The 18,167-nt window shown below is 37.4% G+C and overlaps 1 protein-coding gene across 1 annotated transcript in view; it reads right to left on the bottom strand.

The window, feature by feature from the left end:
- Window positions 1-6,255: 6,255 nt before the first annotated feature.
- The window catches only part of EXOC2 (exocyst complex component 2), a 115,767-nt gene continuing 103,855 nt past the window's right edge, over window positions 6,256-18,167 (bottom strand). Inside the window, exons 24-28 of the mRNA XM_005425835.2 lie at window positions 17,044-17,099; window positions 13,935-14,057; window positions 11,619-11,680; window positions 9,739-9,798; window positions 6,256-7,825 (exon numbers count right to left, since the gene is read on the bottom strand). Of these exons, the coding sequence (XP_005425892.1) occupies window positions 7,732-7,825; window positions 9,739-9,798; window positions 11,619-11,680; window positions 13,935-14,057; window positions 17,044-17,099 (395 nt within the window). The 3' untranslated portion in view covers window positions 6,256-7,731. The remainder of the gene's footprint in view (window positions 7,826-9,738; window positions 9,799-11,618; window positions 11,681-13,934; window positions 14,058-17,043; window positions 17,100-18,167) is intronic.

Below are 18,167 nucleotides of genomic sequence, written 5' to 3'. Positions count from 1 at the left end.
GCATCCAAAACCTCTCTGGGCAACCTCTACCGGTGTCTAACCACCCTCACAGTAAAGTCCTTCTTCCTAATATCTAATCTAAACCTCTCATTCATTTTTAAGCCATTCCCCCTTGTCCTACCACTACCCATCCTTGTAAAATGTCCAGCTCTCTCGCAGGCCCCCTTTAGGTACTTCAAGGTGCTAGATGGTGTCCCCTGAGCCTTCTTTCCTCCAGGATGAACAACCCCAACTATCTGAGCCTGTCTTCATAGGAGAGGTCCTCTCAGAGGAGCCCTCTGATCATCTTGTTGGTCCTCCTCTGGATTTGCTCCAACAGGTCCATATCTTTCTTGTGTTGACAGCCACAGAGATGGATGCAGCACTGCAGGTGGGATCTCAGCAGAGCAGAGCAGAGGGGCAGAATTCCCTCCCTTGTTCTGCTGGCCACGCTGCTTTGGATGCAGCCCAGAACATGGTTGGCTTTCTGGGCTGTGAGTGGACATTGCTGGAACATCTTGTCCACCAGTTCCTTCCTGCACAGCTTAAACCATGGGGACTGGGACTCCTTACCATAGTGCAACCTACAGCAGCCTACATCTCATCTTAGGTGTCAATATCTGCTTGTGTAGCTGGGTGCAAAAAACAATAGGATTGGTGCTGGAAAAGTTGGCACACAAGTCCTGATCTGCTATGGAGGAGGTCCCCAAGTACATTCAGGAGGCAGGACTGAAGTATGGATTAGCACAGCTCAGGTGTGTCTGTGCAATAAGTACTCTCAGGAGCAGAAAACCACACACAGAATATATTGGCACGGGCACACAGGGTCCCCAGAGAGACAAGTTTATCAGAGTTTAGAAAGAATTTCAACATTCACAAATATGGGACCCTAAGGAAAATTGTTTATTTTGCCCATGAGCTAATCCATGAATCACATGGGTTTGTAAAGCTCAAACTGACTACAGGAACTAGAAATCAGTTTTACCATTTGACTCAATGCTTAAATAATGACCCAAAAAGATCAACCTGGGCAGTGCTGCAGCACAAGGATAAAACGTGCCTGCAAGAGATGTCTTCCTCAGAGATGGTATCGGAACCAGTCCAGTTGTGCTGCTCATTTTGGAAATTTCAAAATGTAGAGTAGGTTTTATACTTGTGAGACGGAAAATTTTGCTGGAGTTCATGCTATTCAGTTTTGTAGCCCTTTTAGTTATTACAAAGAATCATCTCACCTTCTGTACCATGATATCACATTCTCCTGTTCTCCAGCACGAGTAGGTGGAGATGTCTGTAGAGATGGAGACGGAGATTCCCTTTCCTGTGCAGGCTGTACCAAAGAGAGCTAGAACAGGTGTCTACCAATATTTTTTACCCAAATGGTTCAGAATTCTCTGGTCTCTCCTGACTTATTTTCAAACCTATGTCTGCCTGTATTTATGTCAGGTTCTAAAAATAACTGGCACCGTTCACATTTTGAATTTGAATTATCTGCTGAATATCTAAAAAGATAAGGTGGAACGGGAAGCCCCTCTGCGAGCAGAAGTATAGTCTAGTTAAAATGAGTGAAATTTATCAGAAAAAATGAGTAATGAGCAGTGAGAAAAACTGTCTCATTTTGCTAATTTTACTTTATAAATTATCTGATTTGACATTCTGTGCTAAAAATCTGCTTATGAACCAAGAAAAGCAAGGCATGTTCTCCACTTGGTCAAAACAGAATCTGTGGCTGCAAAAACATTGCTGCATGAGTACTGCAGCACGAAACCCTGTGCCACCAATATGAAGACTCTCAGGGTTGTTTTTAGATTGCTGCGTATTTAGAAATAACTGGGTATGCCAGGCCTCAGGTCTGAGTTTATGCTGAGCCCCCTGGTTATCTGCAGTGACATCAGAACTGCTGTAATTTCACTACACAGGTGTCATCAAAGCACGGAAGCATGCAGCAAAGCTTTCCTTTCCCCTACCTGCACCCCATTTCAGGAATAAAGGGAGATAAAATGAATGAAAAGATAATTCTTAATCCTTAACTGGTATTTCATGCATTTTTCCTGAGCTATATTGAGACCATTGGCCCATTTTATTTGTGCACTTTTGCCTGGGACTGGCAATGAACTTTTAATATTAAAAGTTTTTTTCACAAGAAAGAGGTGAAAGGCTCCCAGAATAGGCTATAAAACTAAGCATGTGTTAATAGCATCTGTTACAAATAAGGCTGGATTCCACTTTCCATTGTCTTACTCCGTTTTCCTCAAGTTGTTTAAATTTTCCAGTTTGAAAGGAATTTGGCTGAAGATTTCCCTTACTTGGTCTTGAGCTCAAGGAGGGCTGCTTGCAGAAGAGTCGTACAAAAACTACTACAAGCCTTTAAATAGAGGGATTGTGAGAGGAAAGGAATACAGTTGTCTTCTGAGATATTCAGACTAGAGCAATTAGGTACAACAAAAGCCCACCCAGTCCCCTCTTTTGCTCCCCCAAAAATCCTGCAGCAGATCTGTCAATGCAGCTGCTCCAAAAGCTGTTCTGTGCAGTGATAAATGCCACAAACGATGGCATTTAAGTTACTCACCAAGGCATTGTTTTACAAGACTTCAAGGTTGCACTGGTGATTCTCCAAAGGAAAGCCCCCTTGGGTTGTCACGTAATACTGAAAGGAGTATATAATTTACATGATAAACACTTTGTTCTGAAATAAATATACCATTTTGGACCCACTCTCTTAATACCTTTGTTAAAGACAAACCTTTAGATCTCTGCAGCTCAAAACAGCACAAGAGAAATGGAACTGAATTGCACATATCTCCTCTTTAACCCTTGGCAGCACTATATAAAACCAGAACTTAAAAAAGGTGAAGACAGAAATGGCTATTTTGTTCCCTTATGAAACTGTGTTCCCTGTTACTCCCAGTTTTGCCTTTCATTTCATGCCAAAAGAACTCTAGTAAGTGATGCTAAGTCAGAAAACAGCCTGTCAACCTCATGAAGCCAAAATAGTCTTAACACGTAACATAGCTTGTGCAAAATTATTTTTGCCTATAATTAACCATCTAGCTCCCTTTTTTATGGCTCTCTTTAAGAATATTGAAAGAAGCCAAGTGTCCTGTGTTAGTACTGCAGAAGCATTTCTAGCTATGGCCAAACTCATGTGTGCACACTTTGTACTAATGTTTGATGCAGAAAAACAGGAGAACTGCTAATGAGGCCATAGCAGGTAAATTGGACCATCTCTTTATCACTATATGGACAGGCTGGAATGTAACTAAGGATGTTTTTATCTTTGAATGGTAAACACACCAAATTCTCTTCTAAAAATCTTTTAAAGGAATTTACAAGTTACAATTATTTTTATTTTCAGATGAGCATAGTCACCCAGAACTCTCCCAGTTATACAGCTAGACCAGAAATGCCAAAGGACTGAAGTCCTAGGTGAAGTCTATCATCATGTTAAACAAATTCCCAAATATTTCAACCTATCTCGAAGGCTGACTAATTCAAATCATATTTGCATCTTACTACTTAAATAATGCATGTGCTGGGGCTTGTTTTGACAGTAGCCAGTCTATTACTAACTCCTGACTAATGCTAAAGTTTTAAGTGCCGTACAGGAAGTACAGTTCCTAAGAACCAGAAGCAGATTGCAGATGCTAGATATCCTCAGGGGTCTCTCCTTCTATCCCTGGATAAGATGCACATCATCAATCAGATCCAGAGAGCCAAAGCTTTACAAGGTTAGAGATCCAGATGTGATTCTGAATCTCAGACTACAGCAGGGGCACTGCATTCAATTTTCAGTTTCAGTGTGTTCTGATGAGGTTAAAGACATTTTCCTTCTCATTTTTATAGATATTATGCAATGATAAGAGCAAAATAGCAGTTTTGTTTATAGTGCATAAAACATGTAAACACCCTCATTTCTCATGACTCCAGAACTCTGTTTGGATACATGGATCAGTATTTGCATCCATTGATACAATCGATATTTAATATTCTCAGGAAAAACACAGCTAAGAGTATTTTAGTGGGGCACATCCAAAGCTGTGGTCTGGAGTTGACTTAAATGCGGTCTGGCAGTAGGTTTGGAAGTATAAATCCCCTGTGCAGGACTGTCTCTGATGATCATGGTAACCATGGCAAAAGATTCTTGAAATGTCCTTCTTTATGGGGCCACAACTGTATCTAGGAAACCGCAATCTTCTACCTTCTCTTAGATTAGAAACAGAAAATGCCTATCAGTACCTTCAACATTAAAAAGGATTTGGATTTCAATACATTCAATGTTAAAAAGGAGTCGAGTTTGTGAATACTTTTAAGGTAAATTTCTTAGGGCATCGCTTAGCTAAGTATTAGACTTTTGCAGGTGAGGGATGTTTTGCTTCTCAGGCTCAACAGTGAAAGAGCTCCATGAAATTCTTCTGTCATGATATCTTAGAATATTGCCATTACCTCTGCCTTTATAGCAACAATAAATTCTTATTTTTTTTTCCCTGAACATACATAGGCCTATTCTATCTGTATCTCACTACTCACCAATAGAGCAGGGAAACATGCCAGTGCTTCAGAAATGTTTTTTAGGTTCTGGATGGAGAAATGCTGCCTGGGTAGAAAACAAAACAAAACAAAATCTCACCTTCACCATAAGGTACTCTCTCTTCAGGGAGATGCAATAGTTTTGGCAAAGGTTGAGAGAGACTGGACCTGTTTTACAAGGCCAACAGTAACACGTTACGGAGCAGCCAAAAGCCCCCTGCAAAGCACAACTGCTTCTTATTTCCTCCTCTGTTGCCATACAGTGAAATTAAACTGCTCAGAGTCCTGGGAAGATGCAAGGGGTTTAGCACACAGAATTCAACCTGCCTGATCCTCAGTCATCTTATGCCTTTTCTTATCCTTAAAATTCAGCACAGGCATGAAAAGTAGCAGGACTGTGGTTCTTTCTATATTAATAAACCAAGTGGCTTTTAAAAAGCTATAGGAAGATGTTAAACTTGGACAATGACACACTATGAGCACATTTCATAAATGATTTTTAAAGAATGTCAACTAAAAAAACCTTTTGTGAGTGAGAAGGAATAGGATTTCTTCATTCTTTCATGCTACTTATTTGAGTAATTCCATTAAGTCAACCCCCAGATATGTAATGGCTTTTCCCTATATTTACGTATTTTTTTTCCGATCACTTTACAGGGGGATTAAACATTTTTCCTGTGTCATTCCCTAATTATATTGATGCAGCATTTGTTTTTTATTTCCTCTTTGCCTTCCTCTTGAACTACCCATGACTATTCAAAATAAATGTCAAAATACAGTAAGAGAAGAATGCCTCAACATCTCCAGAGGCTGAATATCTCAACACAGCATATCATGGTTGAATTTTCCTGTAAGTCTCTAAGTCAGATATATTTTACAGCCTTATTACTTTCTATATTTTTCACTTATGTAAGAAATAAAGCACTCTAGGTTTTTATTTCAGTGACAATTTTTTTCCAGTTTGTATCAATTTTAGATCTTTCTAGAGGTTCAAAGTTCATGTAATAATTCACTTTATTTTCCCTTGTACTGTTTTCAGCATTTACCTTGCTTTAAATGTCAGAGCCTTTCACTTCTGTTACTTTGATTTCCTTGCTGCGTCTCTTCTCTGCAAGCTGTAACTGATGGCGTATTCTGGTGTGGTCTCCCTGTCTTTTCCCACTTTCAACAACCCTTTTTAAACTCAATTGTATCTTCTAACAGTTTTTTATTGCAAAACCCACATTGACCACTTCTTGTTTTCTTAATGTTCTTTTCAGAGGAACTGCAGCCTGCTGCACATTGGCTATGAAGCTTCAGCAGTCCCAACATTCCATGCAAAGGGATTCCAATACCTCCTGTTGCAGCATGATGCTCACTGACTTCCTTAACCCACAAAGTGGATTTATTCAAAAGCAGTGCTCTGACTTGACTATGAACATTCATTCATATCAGATGGGATTCAAGGAATGTTTTGATCGATTCCACATTATTCTCGTTGCCATCAACGAGATATTCTGATGTGTAAGTTACTTCAGAGAAGCACCTACACAAAAGTCTGACTTCAGGTTTTAAAGACAAGCAACAAGCTGCTGCAGTAAAAGATGAGTAAGAGAATGATCTTACAATGAAGAGATGTCTGAACGTATATTAAGACAGTACAGACAACAGGTTTTCAATACTTAGAACATGTGTGATATGAATACAGAAATTCTAGACTGGCAAAATAAAAAGGAATAGTATTTCTTGGGAAGTGAGGAATTCAAGAAGAGCTTTGGACCATATTTATTAACATTTTATTATTCTGAAGTGAAATATTTTACAGAACTGGATGACTATTTCTGTTAATATCAGCAGTTGAGACTATGACCACTGCAGAATGGACAATACTTAACAAAACAACATTGCTCCAGGTGCTTAATGACAATAACATATATTTGGAGTCTGACACTTCCATTTAACATGCTGCTACTACTTACACAAAACTTTTTAACAAGTAACTATGTGTGCATCAAACTTTCTCCAAAATTATATTTTATAGGACTTATATGCTGCATTTTTAAAGCACATAATTGAACTGGCAGAATATATGAGCTGACATTAAGAAATTGTTTGAAAACTATGCACTATTCCTGAAATGATTTACCCAAAATGACTGTAATTACAGAAAGAAGATATTATTACTATATTGCATTATTTAATTTCAAACCATTTTATCAGTTATAAAATTAAACCCATTTGTTACCCCCCAAAATAATGGCAGCAAAACTGTTCTTTCCTGAATCCCTATTTCCCCCCATACAAATCCAATAACTAGTGGAGAAAAGAGGAAAAGAGGACTGATTAACATGAGGAAGACAGTGGTAGTAAGCCTGTAAGAGCAAGGAAAGACAAGAAGAGTAAGAAGGAAGAAGCAAAACAAATGATGTATTGTGCTCCTCCTTACTATGTGAGAAGCTATTAACTATTCTACTCCTTAACACCAAGGATATTTTACCTGGACATTTTTTCTACTGATCTTATAAACTCTGAGTGCTTTTCTGTTAATTGCCAATGAAAGCAGATTTCAGATGTGAAGGTTACCATCAACAGTCAAATAGAAGGGAGAAACATGAAAGGCAGCAACATGTTTAATTAAAAAATAGGTAAGAGAATAAAAGCCCCCAAGAAATCAGACTTCCAAACACCAAAACTGTCGATGAGAACAGAAAAAAAAAAGTCACCATTTTTAAATGTAAAAGGAGCAGTGTACTTAATATGGTATCTGGACATTAATTAGTCAGCTCTAGGGGGCAATGCTTATTACATCCTTTTCAATAGTTTATAGAATTTGTGTCTTCCAGTCACTTCAGTATCACTCTACACCTAGAAATTAAGATTGATACAGTGAACAACATGACTAATACTCAAATTTGACATTTGCTAAAAATACATTTCAATGTATTTTTAACAAGTGAAACTGAGACTACAGAACAGTAATGAATATTCTTCATGAACAAGTGTATGTAAACAAAATTGACTTAATTCCCTTCACAGAGTGAAATACAGTAGACAGAAAACCATTTTATCAAAGTATGTAGGAACACAATTCTCACTCAGGAGGACACCCCATAACATTACTGAGAAAGTTGTATCTCAATTTATTTTCCAGTGGAATTCTTTTTAGCTTTTTTAGGGTGTTCAAAGGAATTGAAGTAGTCCAGGAAAATGTACAATGCTTAAGCACATTTGTGTGCATTGTGTTGTTCTCTAAGTTTTCATCATGGCTGATGAAGAAGCTTGAAAACAGGTCAGCTGCAAGTGCATGCTGCTTTTGAATTTGTTTAGCAGTTCTTCCAGTAACCTGTAAAGGGAAAACAGGTACAAATTTAGAAGATTCTGAAAAGGGAACAATTACTGCAAGTTTTGATTATTCTGTCTGTGACTTCAGGTAAGCTGTCTGCTTTTCTTGTGTAGCTGAATTGCAAATTTGGGTTCTCAGCCTTGTCTTTGGAAGGTATTTGTATATTTCTCTTAAGTATTACAATTGAAAGATCAGAGATATTATGACTGTTCTAGGAGAAACATTATTTCACCAGTCATGTTGTTCTGTTGTTCTAACAGATAACTTGTGTATGAGTTCATTTGGGGGCATAACAATAGTTAATTTACATCTACCCAGCTGTCAAGAAAGTACCTCGCACAGGGGATAGTATTTATTATAATCCACAAACCACAGATGCGGGAGCAATGATGTTGATGGGCCTGTTGTAGAAAATATTGATTGTAACACTGGAGATGCTTCAAGTTGTTTCACAGTCTTGGCTGGGTCTTTTATTTTCTCTTTAATCTAGGGAATAATGTGATCTCTGAATTTTCTGCCCTATTTCAAAAGCAAGCCATACAGGGCAGACATGTATCACCTGAATTTTTTGGCATGCTGCATTACTGAACGGCCCAGTAACAGAAAAAAAAATTACACTGTGTGTTAAAAAAACCAAAAAATTAGTCCATGAATAGCAACTTAAACCAGAAAATCAGTATCTGCTTCCTCAGTGGGTCCTCTGGAAAAGGATCATGTCCATGTAGTGATTTAGCATCATAGTAGTGATTGTGAATGAACACACACAAACAGCTCTCAGTCAGAGCACAAATGCGTTATTGTACACAAATACAGGTACATTACAATGAACTGCCTGGAAAAATGACAATTGCCATGTAGTGACCTGGGAAACAGAACGAGTTCTGCACTGTGTGGGGCTCAAAACACTGAGGCAGATGTAATAATGATGCAGTTCTTGATTCTCATTTGTCTCATGAAGCTCAGATGCTTGTGACTAAGTGAAAAAAAAATTCTACAGATGTTTTGGAAAATGTGAGTTAAAAGATCTCTCCCTACTCAAAACTGATTTTTAACTTTAATAAAGCATAAGAGCTACGTAAGATAAGGAGATATCTTGAGACTTGTTGCGCCTAGAGAAGAGCAGGTTTGACTACATAGACAGAGGACATCTGGAAGAAAGCACAGACCACAGACCATGAGTTGCACAGTCTCTTTATGTGTCTACAAAATATTCTAAATTCTGACTGCTAAATGCAAACTGATTTGATGCAGGAAAGTACAATGAAACCAATCTCTAGTTCAAACCATCTATACTTACACTACTCTACTCATTACAAATCTGTCCTAGTTGTACTCTTCATTATGCTGTGATTGTAAAATTGACTATCAGGTATCTGGCTGTTTGTCAAAGGTTGTGGTGCTGGAAAAGGAAGAACCCAAAATTCCTCTTCCTGATGTTAAGAAAGAGCCACAGACCCTCCTTATTTGTTTTTGAAAGGAAACACACCAGTTTTATGAGTTCCCCATACATCAGCTTGCAAAAGCCTGAACTTTGTTCTTGGCCATTTTTTTAATTGCTACTAAATTCAGTAAAACAATACAATGGAACTCACAGAACCCTTAAGATTAACAAGGACAGCTAAAGAAGACAGATACTACAAGACAAATTTCAAAGCTGCACTGAACTGAGAAGATAGGATGGGCAAGCAGGATATGTCACAAAGCCATTGGCTCCTCTGAGTAATTTAATAGGCCATGAACAAGGCAAGGACCGAGCTTTTTCCTGACTCTGTCCAAAAAGGCTTCTGCTCTGTAATTCAGAAGGGTCAAACATGGTGAAAGTTAACCCTTTTATAACAGAATTTTCTTACAAGAGTAAAAAGCAAAGTGGCTCCAAAGACCATAAAGGAAACAAGAGGGTGCATTGTACTCACTTTCTGTCTGTTCCACTTGAGAGCTGAGGCAAGACTTCCAAAGCTTGCTTAAAGCTTGATCTGCAAGGAAAACAAAAATACTCATATTCTGCTAGTACAAGACTCAGCATTTACAGTTTCTCTCTATAAATCCTATGGAAAGATGCTATATTTTATCCATACTTTTTTTCAATAAATTGACAAAATATTTACCTGAGACCTGACATCCATATGCAAATTGAACATAAAATAGTCATGGGGTCAGGCATGTATCTTGATATTCCTAATGTGATGTACATCATACATTAACAGGAAATGTTAAATCAGCAGCTCACTGAAGACTGTCACATCCTGGACTATTCAAAAATTAACAGGTAGAGGCCAGCCTGCCTTCTGCCTAAAACTAAGTGAGCATCAGTGTTTGAAGAACAGATAAAACATTGATTTTGTCTCTCTGTCCCTAAGCAGACAGACCACTGCATTCTGCCTTACACAAGGGTGCCTAGAAAGAGTATTCCAGTGGGTTTGCATTGAGGTAACATAGAGTCATAGAATGTTTTAGTTTGGAAGGTCCAACCCTGATCTCAAAGCTGGGCTGATTTCAAGGTTAGAGGAGGATTCTTTGGGCCATTATCCAGTCAAGTGTTGAGTAACTCCAAAGATGGGGTTCCCAGCCCACTGTGGGCAACAGGAGTGGAACAGATATGAGGGAACAATGCAGGACCTGCACAGATAGGTAGAATCTTGTCAGCAAAAGATTAATATGGTGACTTATGGCAACTACTACTAGTTCCAAGTCCAGCAACAAAAAACCTCTATGAAACTCTGGCTTTCAGGGTTCACTGTACTTTGCCCTATTACAGACAATATAATTTCGATTTTATCCAACCTGAGCCTGTGCCAAGTAGTTTTCTTCTAGTAGTTTTTCTTTTAGAGGCCTTTGCCACTATCAGAGTAGGGAAGTGAGTACTCTGAATTGGAATGCAGTGACACCAGGGGACACTATGTGTGACTCTATGAAGACACATTAAGACTGCAGTGTCTCCTACAAAACTGCTGATTTGTAAGATGATCAAATTACCACCTGCAGGGGCATATAATGCCAATCTTAAAAGAGGTGAAGGTAATTAAAATAATGAATGAATCTGCCCATATCCAATCCCCACCATAATTACCTAGGAATTTCAATCATTCAGCTTCACTCAAAACTGCTGAGAGCTATCATAGCCTGTTTTTAGATGCCTTGGCTGCATCAACCATTGATGGTGCTAATTCTTTTCCTTCTCCCTTTATATTAATGTGTGTGAGTGTCCCCCACACTATTTATCTTTGGTCTTGCCTCAGTGAGAAATGATAAATTGCTGAAAGCCTTTTGAAGGCATTGACTCTAGGAGAGAGTGTGAAGCTGAATTCCCTTTGCCTGATTAGGTATGTGGAGAAGGAGCAGGGTATTATATAAGCCTATGGAGAGCCCTAATTCTCCATATCCCTATAAGGGGACCCTGCCAGTATCTGGATCTGTAGTCCCCCTGATGAATCTGGCAGGTTATGTTTTATGAGGTTACTGTGAAAAACTAGATAAAACTCATCAAAATCTGCTTGTGTCTGGCTTTAGTATAATTATCCTCACCAGCTGTACTGCTGTTAAGAAGTTTTACAATTTGTTTTTGGTGGCAAATATTGGTTTGTGTCTAAAAGCCCAAGTCAAAAACAACAAAAACTCCCTATTTTCTTTCAACTGATAAAATCTTGCTAGGCATCTGGTTTTTGTATATTTACACAGTAGATCACATATTCTATTTGAAGCAAAATTCCCTCATTCTAAATTTACAGTATGTGTTTTTGCATGTTTACCAAGGATTCCATTACACTGCAAAAAGTGACATTACAGCACATCTTACTTGCTTTCAGGTGTTAGGTATATGGCCACGGTATCCCTCAATGCACAGATTTCAAGTTTTGCCTAAAGACAGAAATAAAAATATTGAAACAATGACACAATGCCCTTTCCCCAAGTGGATACAAGTATCCCAAAGCTTCCCCTTCTTAAGAGGCAAATACTATTGCACGCTGCCTTGTAAGCAGCCTTGGCTTTTAACAGTTTATTTCCTGTATTCTTTGTTGCCATGCTACTCTGTCAGGAGACTGCTCAAAGGAACAATTTCATACTTTTGATTCAAGTCAAACTGTTTACATGGTCACTGTGTAGTAGTCAAAAAACACTGGTTTGTCTCTCAGTAACTGTAACAAATCTTCAGTTCTGTTTTACCTTTTCTGTACTATGATAGAAAGACAGATGCAATTTTTTTTTCTTTATTTTTTTAATTAAATACAGTGAGCTTAACTTCTCACCACACTGCTTATCCAGGGAGAAAGGAAAAACAAAAGTACAAAAATCTCTCAATACACATTTTGTGCTCGGTTCTTCTGGTGAATTTATTTTTTTCCATCAGATGAGGAAGCAGAATGATTGTACTTTGTTTCTTTTGTGTCACCTGACGGGCACAAGACCTTGGGGATTTTATTCCTGCACTGTACTGTGTGCCCAGGTATTAATTTTCACTTAGGCAAGCTGTGGAGGAGACTGAACTCATAGATTGAACAAACTTCATAGATCATCCATTGGTCTTTGAAAAGCAAGCATTATCTTCACAACTTTTATATGAAATAGAAACATTCTGCGAGAGACCATGAAATAATTTTATCTAAAAATACAAAGTGAACTTCATAAAAATTAACATTTTGTTCTTTTAAGCATAAATATGAAATTTAATCCAGTTAGATATTACAGTAACTGATCTACATTTATACACAACATTAATCTTCCAAACCAAAACTTTTAACAATGCAACACAGACAACTAATTCCACTTCTAATGAAAGTCTTTGGCTTTTAGGTATCTCCCTCATCCCTCCTCTAGGTAGGAAGACCGGTAAAATTTATGCTTTTTTAGAGCTAGAACTTTCTGGCACAAAATATAACATAGCCACCCCAAATTTTATACTCATCAGAAATGCTTTTCTCAACACACCATATTTAACCTCTTTTTGTATAGTGCTCCAAGCTCAGGAGTTGTGGACTTTTTGAAGTCCTATGCCTAAGATTCTGGAGTCTTTTCTACATTTTAGGAGGTAACACTACCCCCTTCTCAAGTACCACCAAGCCTAAGTGAACCTGGTGGAAGGGTGAGCCCTGCAAAATTGTGGGTCATGGGATGTGGGAATACAGAGTGAGGCTTGAATGTGAATTTTTTGCTCAGCCTAGCAAGGCTTGGATGACTCTCATGCTGCTGTCTGTCAGACAGGATTTTCCATGTTCAGAGGAATAGAAAATGACCATGAGTGACAAACTTACAGTAAGGAGAGAAAAGCCTTTCAATTACCGACTTAGGCAGCAAGTCCCTACAGTGGGTTGCTTAACCAGACAAAAGGGATATAGGCATAGCTTTGTTGTTATTCATGGATTTGGTTTAAATACAGAGTCAATCACTTGGCTGTGATCTTCCTACACTAATTCTCCGTCCAACGCCATTACTAGCAGCAACTGGAAAACAAGGCTTACCACTGGATATTATTTTCCCATCATAATGCAAGAATGCTGTCATGTACAGTGAAAATAAGGAGTTTGCTCTTTTTCTGTTACAGCCATAGCAATCTGACTCAAAGGGATTTTTTATAAACAAGTGTTTTTCTTAGAGTGCTTTAAAGCTTACCCAATAGCAACACCAATCTGGCTGTAAATAAACACAGCAAAGCTATTCTGCCTATGTTACAACAACATGGTATTGTAGAGAGAGTAAAACAAATTAGTGACTAGTCCTGCAAAGTCTTACAAGATCCTACTGCCTCCTGTTTTAGGGATTTTTAAATCTCAAAATACCACTACATTGTTTTTTGCTTTTAAAGTGATTTTTTATGTCAGGCCAAAGAGAATATTTGACAACATTTCAAAGAGATACCACTATGATGCTTTTTATTTCATAGAATATAGGTAGCCTTTTAATGCTGTCTAACACAAAGATAACCCTAAAATATAATAAACCCAAGAACCAGTATCCCAAAGGGTATTCATTCATAAATCTGAAATAGGTTGTAAACTAATCCTTTTTATCTCCTTGCTTTCACTGCTACAGTAAATCGAATACCCAGATTATACCTCTGTCTGTTATTCTCAGTTTTCTACATTCAGATGTTTGACAGTACAAAGTATTCAGGTACCTGTAAAGCTCCATTTTTGCTGAAGGATGAAACACACTGCATCAGTCGACTCAGTTCTTCAGAGACTGCTTCTACAACCCTTGACATTACCCGAGGAACTAAGTCTTTGGAAATGGTAAACACCTAAGTTTAATGAAAGAAGAACCATGAGCACAACACCTGCATTAACAGAAATATTTCCAATACTAACATTTCAATAAAAAAGCATAAACCTCTTTGACTGAAAGGTCTCCTTCATTTTTATCAATATACCAAAAATTCAAAAGACACTAGAATATGAAGGATGTCTTTTGATGCTTGCCCTGCACTTCAACCAATCCCCGCTGGTAACAGCAAATTTGAACATTTTGAAGTTTAGCTGCTTTTTGGCTATTCCAAAAAGCAGCTAAATTTCAAAATATGTGCTTTTGGCTGATAGATGCAGATACTCAGGTGGCTGTAGACAGACTGCTGTCTTGTAGATACAGCCTTTAATTCAGAGTTGTGTATCTGACTGACAGTTACACATTCAGCCACTCCTTACTCATATATTTTGCTATTTCTTCTAGACTCCTTTATATCTGACCACTGTTGAATGGCTAGTGTTGTTATATTCTGTGGTAAAGATAAATGTTTGACAGCCTGTGTGAGTATGAGGGTGTCAATGGATTTTCTTTTAGACTCTGCCACTGCTGCCATTTATTAGTTCCCTGGCAAAAAATTTTAAACCTTACTGGTTTTCCCATGCATCAAAACCATTTTAACCACTTATTTGTATAACTCTTAAAAGTCGCATATTCAGAATAGTAACTGCAACACAAAGTTATTAAATCTATGCTTGAAGCAAAGTATGAAGAGATCAATCTTCCTTAAAGGGAGTTTTACAGAAGTGAGAAATTGTTGTGGATTTAAAAAAAAAGAAAGTATGATTTTTCTATAATGAATTCGGGAAAATGCAGGCCAAGAGGTTGGAATATAGGAGGAAGTGAGATTATAGGTTAGACACACCAAACTTGTGTCAAAGCTTAAAGGTGATGATAAAGCTGCATTAAACTGCACAGGCCTGGGAGAGAAGATGACACATGAAGCTGGAGTGGTTTATGTAACCTTAAGTATGTGACTGGAGTGGTAAAAGAAGGAAAATGAGATGTATAAAGTTTTGAAACATTTCCCACTTTCTGCTTTGAAAAATTCTAAAGAATTAAGTAGTGGATTGTTTGCTGGAATACCTTTGCTTTTACACAAAGTTTAGATCCCATGTCTGACAAAGAAATTTAGTAACTGACAGAAGATATTAATATATATGTGTAAAAATCAACAAGAAAAAAAAACAAAGAAAGAAAGATTCCTACAGAGTTTTCAGGGATTTAAATAAAGAATTGTGTAGCAGGTATCCCATAAGGCTGATCATTCCAAAAGGCAGGTCTGCACCACAGGCCAAGCACACTGACGCCACAAATGTCAGCTATCAGCTGTTACCAGTGCTGGAAAGAGGTCATCTTATTCAGCACCAAACACTGCTGATCAATTCAACACAAACATACCAGGAACATGCCCAAAGGTCTTCTGCTGGGAAGAGAATATTTCTGCCTGCAATGAGCACTCCTGAAGTTACTTTACAGAATCCAGGAAAAATAATTGTCAGCAAGGGTGAATCATCACAAATTTGCAGTAAGAAGCTCTTATTTTGATTTCAGCTAGATTTGAATTCAAAGGTAGAGAAACGATTTTCTTTCCATTTCAGTCTATCCTTGCTGTTCATCTGATAGTTAATTTTTGCTGCTTCAAAATACAGAAACTTGCTGCCTAGCTAACTAAACTTAAACCTGACCCAGCTTAACAGAATTTCACCAGTGGAAATGGGAGTTTCGTCTTGACACACGTTCTCATGTTTCTGTATATTTCACATCTAGAAATTTAAGAGGCAATGCTATTTAGGCCAGAATCAGTATCGGTCTCGATAAAGAGAGCACAGCAATGCACCTTTCTGCTGCAGCATTTTAACAAGCATGCATGTTTACAAGCCTAGCTCAATAAGTCACAAATTACTTTGAATTTTTTAAAGCAAAGCCTCTAATTTCCATTTTAATAAATTTCCACTACACTGAAAAACATTATTTAAAATTGGTATCATGTTGGTATATCTTTTTAGTGTTTCTTATTTCCTCATTTGGAAGCATTTGGTAAAATCACAACGCTTCTGTGGAAATGCTTCTGCTATAATTTAACACTGAAATAGTATAAAAAATACTGCAAGTCAAACTTGAAGTTCCTGAAAATATTCTAATATATATGAATCCTTGTAATTTAAGAAGGAATAAGATAAGTAAAAGCCTCAAGTGATTCTCATTATATTTTAATTGCAGGGAAAAGGCAGAGCAGCCATACTTGTGGTATTTTGGAAGGTTTGAGTAATACTACTACCAATGCTTCTACCAGGAGTAACAATAATCTGTTAACACTCTTGAGGAGTGATTATGTAAAACACAAGCTCTAACTTAAAGAACCATAGAAAATTCCTGCATACAATCCCAAAAAGCTAAATAATTGTAGGTCCTGCAAGCTTACTATGTTATAAGCAATGTTTTAACGTGCACTCCTTAGCCTAGGTAGCCATTACCTACTTAGGTATTTCAAGCAGTATTTGTGCTTACAGACTGTAAAACTTTCTGTGTTTAGGTTTCCTATTTCCATTGTATGTAGAAGACTGACATATATTGGCTTTTCACTGAGTGGCATGTGTTGAACATTTCCTTCAAGGTGAACAGAAGTTAATTTACAGATGTTTTGGAAAATAAAGATAATCCGAGAAAGAGCATCATAACTAGCTATATATCTATATATTATCTACAAGGAAAGGGAGAATTTAACTTTAGCATTTGGCTTTCCTCCTTATCAGATAATGGAGACAAAAAAGGTGTAATGGAGTGTTAGAGAGGATAAACAGGAACTACTCATCTCCTTCTGCCCATAAAAGAAAGTTACCAGTTGCATAACAGGTTGGCTAAACCTAATCTAAACCACATCTATAATGAAGAACTTAGATAACTAAAAAATCTGGGATTTACCAGTAAAAGTACACTGAAATAATATGAATTTAAGCATGAAATGATCTGAAGTTTCTCCTCACCTCTGCATGCACAGCAATGATATTCACTAATGCTTCTTTCAAGTAATTTCTGACACCTGAAACAAGAGAAACAAAATAATTACTTTCATTCTGTTGTCTCAACACCACCATAACATTCTGCTGTTCAATACTGTACTTTTTATTTTCATTTTTTACTACTACTTTTGCAATCAGAGGCAGAAAGAGAAAGTTCCATAGCCACACCACCAGACTATTTCCTTTTTCAAATCAAATGGAGAAAGGCACATTTCCTTACAGCAGAAGGTTAAAAAAAGCCAGTAGGTTCCTGTTTTAGTATTCTTCTCTAGCAAGATAATTTCACCAACTTTGCAATTTAATAAAAAAACAGTATTATTAAGAAATACATTCTGGATGCTTTGCTAGAATACACACACCATAGCACAGAACATGCACCACAGTTTGGTAAGTTCTAAAGAACAAAGTCAAGAGGTTTTGTTTGTATAACAGTCTTCAAGATCTTACTACTTTATCAGCTTCTCTATCTGTGAATTATTACAGATAGGAATAGCAAGGTCTCTTGTTTATCTGAAAGTGGTTCAGAATATATTACTCATGGCAGTTTATAGGAGATGTCATGCCTTAGTAGAAATTTCCTTTTGGGGAAGGTGGAGAAGTTAAATAAGCATTTTCTTGCCAAGCTTATGAAACACTTGTCAATTTACACTAAGAAGTGAATTCTAAACAGAACATCCAGCAGCATGTGCTTTAGTTAGGACAGGCTCTTAGTACTCTCTGCTGCTGTAACTTTCCCAGCCTGTACTCCAGTCATCTAAGATTTAAAACAGGCAAAAATCTAAAATTGCCTCACTTGTTTTCATTCACTCTGTAGGCAAAGGAAAATTAGAAAGCATTCAACTCATTAAAGTATGTACAAATGCTGTAAGTACAAACAAAGTAACGAGAGAGGCTTAGTGATCCATATGATCTCAAGTTCTGATTTTGATTAGAGAGAGAGAAAGTGCAATGACCCTATCCTTCCCTTCAATATAGTCAGTTGACAGTAAAATACAAGAATCATGGACAAAGACTAGTGAGACCACACAGGTCAGAGATCACAGTGTGATTAAGGCTAATGCTATAAAAATTACAAAGTGAACCTTTAA

This window comes from Geospiza fortis, unplaced genomic scaffold, assembly GCF_000277835.1.
Source record: "Geospiza fortis unplaced genomic scaffold, GeoFor_1.0 scaffold154, whole genome shotgun sequence".
Taxonomy (NCBI): domain Eukaryota; kingdom Metazoa; phylum Chordata; class Aves; order Passeriformes; family Thraupidae; genus Geospiza; species Geospiza fortis.
This window is presented reverse-complemented; position numbering and strand designations above follow the sequence as displayed.